This window comes from Macrotis lagotis, chromosome 5 (assembly GCF_037893015.1).
Source record: "Macrotis lagotis isolate mMagLag1 chromosome 5, bilby.v1.9.chrom.fasta, whole genome shotgun sequence".
NCBI lineage: Eukaryota > Metazoa > Chordata > Mammalia > Peramelemorphia > Peramelidae > Macrotis > Macrotis lagotis.
This window is the reverse complement of record NC_133662.1, coordinates 222406089-222417328: the sequence shown is the minus strand read 5'-3', so window position 1 is coordinate 222417328 and position 11240 is coordinate 222406089. Positions and strand designations below refer to the sequence as shown.

Sequence of the window (11240 nt, the reverse complement as noted above, 5' to 3'; positions counted from 1 at the left end):
TCTTTCCTATATTCTTATTCAGTGTTCTCTGATAAAGACTTATAGTGTACCAAGCACAGTAAAGCTTGAAACCTAATTTTCTGGAGTTCAACACAGTATGGTAATTCATACTGTGCCGACTCTAAATTGCTGGGAACTGAAACACAGCAAGAGTCTCTGGGAAGATTGCTTATTATGGAAATTCCTGATTGGAGTAGAGTTAAGAAAACAAAAGATAATTATTAAAAAATGTTCACAGCACCTAACTAATTAATTCATATTCATATGCAAACAGAATATAACTGTGTTACTATTGGTCTTTACCTTGTCAAATCCAAAACAAATACTAATGAAGTGTGCTCCCTTAACATGTAACTGGAAGGTTCTTCATGTATTTTCTGAGAAAACTTTTTTATCCTTTCAAGTTAAAATGTTCTTGGACCCCATAAAACGTATTTGAAAACTGGCACATTTTGTTGCAGCTGAAACTGACAGGTGTTTGCCCTCAGCTGCCAGGGATGGCCCTACTCCAGTTACCATGGCAACAGATATGAGCTTCAGCCATCAAATGGAAGACTTTAAGTCATCAATTGAAATCTCACTCAAGAATTCTGGAAACTCCCACATCACACTATGCTTAGTTCTCTTGTAATGACACATATGCAAACACATGTCCATGTACACTGCACAGGCTCTTGTAGTGAATAAAGAAAGAACTCAATGAATCAAGTAGATCCCTCCCTTCCACTCTGGCCATCTGTCCTGCATGAGGAAAGGAAGCAGTTGGTACCAGTGCATATCCAGAAGAAAGAGGTGGTTCCCTCCAGTCAGGTTCAGGCCAACGCCTCCAGCCAAAAGAGAGACCAGCATCACCTTCAAAAGGAAGCACATGTCACTGATTCTGAAAAGCCACCATCATCACTCCAGTTGGCTGCTGCCAGGCTTTCTCCTCTCACCAACTAATTACTGTGCTATTCCATGGGGATCCCAAGATCTCTTTCCATCACTTCCTCTTTTTAAAAACTCCCCCTCTGCCTGTTCCAATCAGCTAGACGCCAATACTGAAACAAGTGCTGGGATAAGCATGGTGCCATGCTCAAGTTCAATTTCCTACTGCAGACTCAGCTTGAGAGACATGGACAAAGCTGGAGCTCTGATACATGGTTCAGATTATCCTTTGAGATCATTTAAGAAGATAGAGAACCCCAGGAAGAGCAAAGTCCTTACAAAAAAGCACCATGTTAACAAACACTGGGGGGAAACAATCCTACATTCAGAATTCGGGTACTTTGCTAGAGTTCAAAAATTTATGTTCTACAGGGAAGTAGGTTCGAGTCCAACTCTCACTCTGTCCATATTTACAATTATAGATTCTGTTTGATGGTAATGAAACTTGTGTTGCTATCAGAGACTGGCAATCCTATTGTTAGCAATAAATTAGCTCTTAGAACTCTTGACAAAGGACCACAGGAGAAAAGAACGTGGTCTATGAAGCCAAATGTCACCTGTAACAGAACTTATTCCCTTTGGCGAGACTCAGCCTGTCACCTAGAGATTACATGGGAGAGAAATTATAGACTACTGATCTTCAAGAGATTTCAGTTAGATTTTCATGCCCATTTCCTACCTGGGGTCCCTTGCACCTGGTGTTGAAGGCCTCTACCAGTTCCATCCTCTGTTTGGGATTGACGGAGCCATCAATGACGGCATACGTCAGCCTGCGTCGCTGAAGATGCAGAGCTACAATTTTCAGCATGCAGGTCCATTGAGATACAATGACACTAAAAGACAGTAAAGGGAACTAATAGGACAAGCTCTGACTCAGTGTATAGGTATCAGTATCCCTGTTATGCATGGCCTCAAATCCCCAGGTAGAGAAGACTGAGTTTCTTTTTAAGTGTCATATTCAAATCTCTAGAAACCTAATACAACTGACTGACAGCTCTACGTCAAAGGACCTGGGTTCAACTTTTAGTTCTGCCGTGATTAATCAACAAGCAATTAAGTGCTTAGTAGTAATTATTGAGTTGCTAGTCTGCCCGACTCTTCATGGCCCCATTTGGGTTTTTCTTGGCAAAGATATTGTAGTGAATTTCCATTTCCTTCTCCAGCCCATTTGGAGGATTCTTCAGGAAATTGAAGCAAACAAGGTGAAGGGACTTGCCCAGGGTCACATAGCTAGTGACTGAGGGCAGATCTGAACTCAGGAAGATGGGTCTTCTGGACTGTAAGCCTGGCACTCTATCTACTGTGCCACCCAGCTGCCCATCAGGTACTGATTAGGTTCCATAAACTTTGAACAAGTTACCTAACCTCCCTGAACCTCAGTTCCCTCACCTGTAAAATGATGGGGTACTAGTAGAGCCTAGGGTTGCTTCCAACTGTGGTTCTGTATGTCTGTCTCTGAAGAGGTAGCTCTCCTTACCAAGGCCATCCCTGTATTGTAAACGCTATCACATCCACTGAAAACTTTCTCCATGAGTTATCCCCCTCTGCTCTTTATTCTTCAGTGTTTTTCTTGCTCAAGGCTCCTTTCCTACTGCCTAGACTAGGCCACTAGCATCCTTAGAAAACCTTCACTTGGCCCTGCCATCCTCTCAAGTTCTGACCTTTCACCATCGAGCTCTTAAGTTGCCTGTCACTGCCTCCACTGCCTCACCTCTATCTCATTTCTCCACCCCTCTTACAGCCATGCTTTCAACCCCAGCCCCCCATGGAAATTTCTCTTTCCTCAGTTGGCAACAGTCTCTTCACTGCTAAATGCAGGTTTCTTTTTTCCGTTCTCAACTTCCTTGACCACTCTGGAGCTTCTGACAGCACTGCCCACCTTCTCCTGCCAGCACAACCTCTCCTTCCTTGACTTCTGTGATACTGGAAAGGCACAGGAGGTTGGGGCTCAGAAAGACTGAGTTTCAGTGTTGCTGTGTGCCCTTGGCAAGGTCATAGCCCTCTCTGAGTCAGTGTCCTCCTCTGGAAGGGGGATAATAAATGGCATCTACTCCACAGGGTTGTGAGGATCAAGTGAGATTACATAGAAAAGCAATTTACAATTCTTTTTTTTATTTATTTAAGGCCCTGGGTTAAGTGACTTGCCTAAGGTCACACAGCTAGGCAATCACTTTACAATTCTTAAGAAATGTTAGCTGCTATCATCATCATCATCATCTGTTTATTTCACTCTTCCTCCTTAATTTCCTTTGCTAGAGGCTTAGCAGATAAACCTTGCTATGTCAGAACTTCAGGGCTCTGCCTCTGGCCCTCATTAATTGCTTTGCATGCATTATCAGATCTGAGCCTCACAGCAGCCCTGCCAGGCAGCTCCCACTGCTATTCAAAGGTTTGGCTTTTTTGTTGTTCTGACTTTCCTGAGTGAAGAAAATTCTCACCACTGGAAATTCCCTCCACAAATTTACAAGCTAGCAACTCTCACCTATAACTTCAATTTTAGAGAACTGTATGAATCACTTGGAAGTAATTTGCTCAAGGTAGGTAGTTTTTACGAGACAGACTAAATCCAGTCCTCCCTGACTCCACCCTGCCTGCCATGCTGTTTCTCATCATTTTACTAATGAGGAAACAAACTCCAGGCCTCGGTAACTGGCTCCAAGAGACAAGGATGGTATAGGCAGAAACTGGCACTTAAGACTTCTTGACTCCTCAATACAGCACAGATGTTCACCGGCCCTTCCTGCAGCCGCCCTCACTCACAGTCCCAGGTTTATATAACCTTGGGAGTCCTCCAGCCCTTCAGTTATCACCCCTTCCCAAGTTCTTTCACCAACATCCTTCTTCTTTGCACTGGTTCACACCTTCTACTGTTATTATTTTCTAATTCTCAGCTTCTTTCCTTCTAAACCATCCAAAGGGTTGCCAAAATAATCTTGCTGAGTCACAGATTTGACTGTATCATTCCCTTAAAGAGGGTCTTTGGCTCCACTCCCAAATGCTCTTAGACAAAACCACAAACCCCTCAAGACCCTTCAAATTGTGCCTCCAAGCTCCTTTTGTCCATCTTATTTCACATACAGAGAAAGACAATTACATTTTGGTTAAACTAGACTACTAGCTGTTCCCTGCACTCAGCTCCTCATTCCACCTTCCACATCCTCCCAGGAGTTTTCCTGATCCCACCCTAGGAGATGAAAGCTCTTGGATGGCAGGAATGCTTTGGTTTTTGCCTCTGCATCCCCAGGACTCCTTAAACACAGCAAGCTCTTAAGAAATGTCTGTCTACTCAAGGTGCCACATACTCAGCCATCAGAGGACCTGACTCTTGAGGTTTCACAAGACTATATAATCTGAGAATTGAGAAGGACCATATATGAAAGAAATTTCCATCACACAAGGGAGCCTCCCAATGCTTCCCAGAGGCTTCTGAGGAACAAGCTCCTAGCACCTCCAGAGGCAGCTTGTCCCACTCCAGGTCAGCTCCGATTCTTTTGGCATGGGTTTATTCTAGCTATGAATCGATGGTGAAAAAGGCAAGGAATTCTTTGAGTCGATTATGCTAAATAGTGTCAAAAATAATAAAATAAAAGCTTTACAGCTAAATGGATATTTTTCTTATTCTATATCCTTGGTAACCAGCTAGAGAATAAATTTATTATTCTGTCAGAGAGAGGAAACAACAGAGAGAGTCAGGTCATCTCTTGGGTGGTTATTAAGTTCAAAGTACTTTTTTACTTTTAGAAAGTTTCTTCCAGACACTTATCATTATAGGGCTCCTATAGAGATTTCTTCTGCAGTCTTAACCACAAGAAAATTTAAATCCATAATCATAGCTAGGCAATGGTTAACATCCACTGTGATTACTATGCTTTTTCTATATTGGTCTGATCAAGGTCTTTTGGAAAAAGTTTTTTGACTATCACAGAAACGAATTAAAAACAGCAACTAATTCTCTTTAGTTTCATCATAACCAAGCCTTAAAAAGGCAATACATTCCATTTACCTTTTTTGGAATTCTGTATTTTTCTGGATCAGCTCCAGCTCTGCTAACAGAGATGATAGCTAGAAAAAGAGAGATAAATATGTAAATTTAATTCATAAATTACCAATATATATGTATATAAATACATAGAACTTTCCCTATAATATTATAAGAATCCAGAGTTAAAATTATGTTTTATATTCAACAGTGTCAACATAGTATCATGCACAGCTTAAAACCTTGAACTGAATACATTTATCTATTTTTATCTTTCCCATATGATCATGGCTTGTTTAGTTTTTTAATAAATGGGCATATGTGCTACTCAATATTACTTCCTATGAATAATTCCCTGTCAATAGGGCTAATCTACTAAATAGTTTGAGTATGTAAAATAGGGCCAAACACTCAAATGATTTCTTCTTTGTACCCAAATTAAAATTTTCATTGTACCCTAAACAGAAATGAACTTTAAGTTCCAGTTTGATTAGATCACCTTATAATTCAAATACTGTCAAGTATTTTTCTTTTAACATTTTAATGATGCCCTTTTCCTTTAGTCATTCCCAAAGTGCCCACCTTATAAAGTTTCTCTGTCAACATTTATTATAAAAACCACCTTTCACTTCCACTTTCCCCCTCTACTCTGTGGTTCCAATTAGTCTAGTGCCCAGGACTGGGTCAGCTGTCCCCCATTCAAGGTCCAGAGCATTGGCTCAAGAACAGACCAACTAGAATTTTAATGACAAAGGAACCAGTCAAGTCAGCAGGTATTTACTGAAAACTCATAAAGCCAATTGCTCATTTGGGAACAGCTATAAACAATACATGGGGACTGAACCTTAAAAGAGACAACTAGGTTCATCCTGTTAGGTAATAACAATACTATTAACACCAGATGTATGTAGTTTCTGAGGTTTTCACAAGTACTCTATATACATTATCACATTGGATTTTTATAGCACCATAAGGTAATTGCTACAGATATTATTGCTTTTTTATACCTGAAGAAACAAAGACCGATCTACTTTATACAGGATGTTTGAAATGCCTGTATGACAGGCAGGTGGTGATGTCCTTCAAAAAATTAGTGAGGTGACACGAGTTAGGGAGAGAGATTAAGTCTGGAAATATATGTGTATTATGTACATTCATACATATGTATGGGAAGGCTCAGAATGGAGATAATTAATTGAACCTATAGGAGCAGAAGAGATTAACCTAGAGAGTGTAGAGAGAAAGAGATGAGGGCCAAGGACAGAGTCCTTAAGGATACACCAAGGTTTACTGCTGGCCTGGATGATCCAGCAAAGGAGACTAAAGAGGAACAGGCAAACAAAGATGATGATGATGATAGCTAATATTTCTTTTGTGCTTTAAGAATTGTAAATTGCTTTTCTATGTAATCTCACTTAATCCTCACAACCCTGTGGAGTGGATGCCATTATCTCCATTCTAGAGGAAGAAACTGAGGCAGAGAAGGTTATGACCTTGTCAAGGCCACACAGCAACACTGAAACTCAGTCTTTATGAGCCCCAATCCCCTGTGCTGAGGCAGAATCACAGAAGTCAAGGAAGGAGAGGCTGTGTTGGCAGAAGGTGGGCACTGCTGCCAGCAATTCCAGAGTGGTCAAGGAAGTTGAGAATGGAAAAAAGGAACCTGGACTTAACAGTGAAGAGACTGTTGCCAACTGAGGAAAGAGAAATTTCCATGGGCAGGCTGGGGTTGAAAGCATGGCTATAAGAGGGTAGAGAAATGAGAGGGAGATGAGACGAGAGGCAATGACAGGCAACTCTAAGAGCTCGACGGTGGAAAGGTCAGAACTTTTATTCCAAAAGAAATAAAAACAAAAATGTCAAGTCTCACATGTTCCAAAATATTTGCAACAACTCTTTTTTGTAGTGGCAAAGAATTGGAAATTGAGGGGATGACCATCCACTGGGGAATGTCTGAACTAGTTATAATATATGAATATGATAGAGTGCTACTGTTCTGTAGGAAATCATGAACTATCTGACTTTAGAGAAACCTGGAAAGACTTGCATGAACTAATGCTGAATGAAGTGAGCAGAACCAAAAAAAGAGAACATTGTACACATGAACAGCCACACTGTGACGTGATCAACAATGATGGACTTGGCTCCTCTCAGTGGTTCAGAGGTCAGGACAATCCTGAGGATCACTATAGATTATGCCGTCCACAGCCAGAGGAAAAACTAGGGAGTCTGTTCACCTTTTAAAAATTTTTGTTTTTCCTTTCTTTCTTGTGGTTTTTTCTTTCTCATTATTCCTCTTTTACAACATGATTAATATGGGAACATGTTAAACATGATTGTACATGTACAACTTTTATCAGTGTTCACCACCATGAGGAGGGAGGAATGAAAGGAGGGTGGTGAGAAAATGTGGAAAGCATGCAAATGGATAAACAGTGAAAATTATCATTGCATATAATTGGAAAAATAAAATTTCAACTAAAAAAAGAACTATCAGACTTCAGGATGGCAGGGCCAAGTTTTTTAAGGATGCTAATAGCTTGGTCATGTTTCTGGGCAGTAGGAAAGGAGCTTCAAGCAAGGGAAACACTGAAGGAGAAAAAAAACAGGGGGATAACTGATAGAGAAAATTGTCAGGGGATATGCTAGGGTTCACAAGTACAAGACTGGCCTTGGCAAAGAGAGCCACCTCTTTAGAGACAGACATAAAGATTAGAGCTGGAAGCAACCCTAGGTTATCTACTTCAATTCCATCATTTTAAGGGTGAGGAAACTGAGGTTCAAAGAGGTTAAAGTGTCTTGTTCTGAATCTATGATACCCAATTAGAACTTCATGGGCAGCTAGGTGGCACTCTGGATAGAAGTGTCAGGCCCAGAAACTGGAAGATCCATCTTCCTGAATTCAAATATGCCCTCAGATACTTCCTGACTGTGTGACCCTGGGAAAATCACTTCACCTCGTTTACCTCAGTTTCCTGATCTATCAGATGGATTGGAGAAGGAAATGGCAAGTCACTCTAATATCTCTGCCAAGAAAATCTCAAATGAACCTAACTGTTCACTGCTGAGGGGAGGGTGGAAGGAAATTTTTTAACTTAAAAATATGTGCATATGGATAAAAGTAAATAAATTTAAAAAAAGAAAAAATCTCAAATGGGAACACACAAAGAGCTTAGCAGACTGAAAAACAACTGACCAACACAAACTACTGAGTATGTAATTGCTTATATACTGAGTGCATCAGAGGTGAGATTTGAATCTATGTCCTTTGCTGTTTCCCCTGTATCAGATTCAGAGGGATTTGGATATGACACTTAAGCAGAAACCCATTCTTCTACCTTGGGACTTGAGGCCATGCCAAGCAGAAATACTGGGACCTCTAAAACTGAGTTAGAGCTAAGGTCAATGCCATTCCCCTTAAAAAATATCACCTGACACTCATGAAGTACATTGAAGCTTGCACAATGCTTTCTATACTTTGATGGATCTGAGCCTCACAGCTCCCTGTCTGGCAGGGACCACAGCTATTTGAGGGCTTGTGTTTGTTCTAACCTGTGATTTTCATGAGTACAAGGAATTGCCATCATAGAAACTCCCTTACAAGTGCAAGCTAGTAATTCTTACTGATACTTTTATAGTTTTAGAAAATTGCACCCAATCTAGGAAAACATCCCTCTGTAATCTCTTCTACTGCAAGATTTCTCCCATCAAGTTCTTTCAAAACTCCTTAGAAGACATAACAGAAATATCCCTGGTCAATGACCCTCCAACAATAAATATTCAAGGCGTAAAAGTTGGAGTGCTAAAGACATTTGCCAAATGTGATGGAGAAGATCCAGATCCAAGAAGGTTCCACGTGTATGGTGAGATTCTGGGGACACTCCTGCTCATGGATCACATGCTGTTGACTGCAGCCAACCCCACAAACTGCAAAGCCTCCTGGAAGTTCTCTGTAATTATCTGAAAGGGTACAGTCCATCATCGACACATCAAAGATCAAATAGATGATGAATGTCTAACTGCCCAGGTTTCTATGTCCATTTGGAGGAACACTCTTTAGAGATGTGCTGGAGTATGTAGAGTTAGGATAGACATTAAAGGACAGGGAAGGAGTTTGATGTGCCAGGCTGATTTTGGCAAATCACCATGCTCCTTTACTGGCCCCATATTTTCACAGGATCATTTTATCAGTACTGTTACTTGGCAGCAAATTGTTCTCTTGGTTTTGCTCACTTTGCTACACAAAATTTCATACTAATCTTCTTTAGTTTACTTTTTGTGCAATTATATCCTATTACTTCATTTATCATAATTTTGAACAGCCATTCCCTAACTAATCTACTGTGACAACAAAGTGCTACTATAGATATTTTTGGTGTAGATGGGCATTTTTTCTTTCTTTGATCTCTTTCCTGAGTAGTAATATTGCTGAGAGGGCATAGAGAGTTGGGTGACTTTTTGGGTAAATCCTTTCCAGAATGGTCAGATCAATTTAATAGTGTTTACCCAATTTTTCTGGCCTGTCAAGATTTTTTGGGATCCCAGCTGTCACTAGTGAGTTATTTTTCCCTCCTAGCTTTGTGGTGTTAAAAAAGTTGATTTATGCCTTTATCCAAATTACTGATAAAAATGTTAACTAGTGCAGGGCCAAGGTAAGTACCCTGAGGAACTCCATTGAGGATTTCCCTCCAAGGTGACAAGAAGTTATCAGCACTTAATCTGAGTCTGTCAGGTAACCAGTTCCATACTGGCTAGTTTCACACTACCTGGGGATGGAGGAAAATTATACTATCACCTAGGCCAAATCTCTCTATCTTTATTATCACTTTAGCATGAGATACTTTATCACTTATTCTGAAAAAAAAATCTAGGTAAATACATCTTCAGGATTTACTTCATTTACAAGTTTAGAAAACTTGCTAATAAGATCTTGGGCTGCACTTGGGGGTAGGGGTGAGGGGCAGAGCTTCTTCCAGAATAAGGTGCTGGTACTTTGCTGTGGTCAGACTACACAACTGGGATATTATAGCCAGTTTGGGCCACCATAGCTTAAGGTCCAATGAAAGAGTTTAGGATCGTTCTGTCTAGTAAAGAGAAGACCCAGGGGGGTGGGGGGTGAAGAGTAGGGGAGCTGCCAACTGTCTTCCAGGATGTGAGAAGTTATCATATAAAAGAGTGGTATCCTAAATTCCCCCTTCCCCAAGTCCCTTTAACTGCTCCCCTTTATAGGAAGTTTTAGAAGTGCTGAATTTTAATCTAGCAACATCTGGCAAATCACAGAATCCCAAAGTGAGAGGGAACGATCCGAGGTCAAGTAGATGATCTCATTCTAATTCTGAAGAAACAATCATCCCCTCAACAACATCCAGTTTTTATTTGACGAAATCCTCAAGGAAGGAGAAATCTCCTCAAGGAAATATTCTTCTTAATTTGAAGCAGGGAAACAGGTTCAGGGCAGGGTAAATCATTCAACAATCATTTATTAAGTGCGAGGTGTGTCATTCACTATGCTAAACACCGGACTGTAAAGGACCATCTAGCAGCTAATAAATAACAACTTCCCAGGCCACAGTCCAGCATTTCTTTCCCCACTTGGCCCTGCTCCTCTAGGTTTCTCTTAGCCCCTGAGAGAATAACAGGAAAGTAGCTAAGGATGGATAAAAGTTTAAGCACCCAGACACCCAGTTCTACCTGTTGAGACTAAACCATTCCCTTGTTCTCTACAGGCAGCAGCTCCCATTCTAGTAAAACACAAAGTCTCAAACCAGTAGTGTGGCAGTGATAAGAAAGGAGTTTTGGGCTAAGAAACACTGAAAAGAGGATGCATACTTAGGAGAGCGAGGAGAAGAAGGATACACATCATAATTACAATCCAGCTAACAAAAGAGTATGGCTGGAAGCCAGTTACCTCATATCTCTGCCACCCTCTGGAAAGCACTGTCAGCCTTAATAAGCTTTAATGGAACTAGAATGGAGTGATTAATGAAGGTAGCAGGCTGTGGAAGAAACAATGCTTACACTGAGAAGCTTTTCAGTGAGCAAAAAGCAACTGGCACTCAGGTATGGCCTGCATTTCATGGATTCAGAGTCCTTTTGTGGCTCTCTGATAAAGCTCTTTCTAAAACAGTGTATTTGCAGCTTTGTTCACAGGTTAGGCATTCCCTCCAGCGTAAATGGATATGTGACTCCCTCTTTCACCTTTCAGAAAAAAATAATTAAAAATCTATGGTGGTCTTTTTTTAACTACCTCAGATCATGAATAATCAGATGGGGTCACCTGGCCCTTCTCAGATTTACTGTAGTCTGGCCAGCTTAACTCTCTATATCATGGGGT

General features: G+C 40.8%; 1 protein-coding gene across 2 annotated transcripts in view; it reads right to left on the bottom strand.

Annotated features, from left to right (window-relative positions):
* The window catches only part of TTF2 (transcription termination factor 2), a 58684-nt gene that overhangs the window by 5676 nt on the left and 41768 nt on the right, over window positions 1-11240 (bottom strand). For both annotated transcript variants that reach the window (XM_074188542.1, XM_074188543.1), the window contains exons 19-21: window positions 4931-4989; window positions 1607-1760; window positions 770-852 (exon numbers count right to left, since the gene is read on the bottom strand). In XM_074188542.1, the coding sequence (XP_074044643.1) occupies window positions 770-852; window positions 1607-1760; window positions 4931-4989 (296 nt within the window). The remainder of the gene's footprint in view (window positions 1-769; window positions 853-1606; window positions 1761-4930; window positions 4990-11240) is intronic.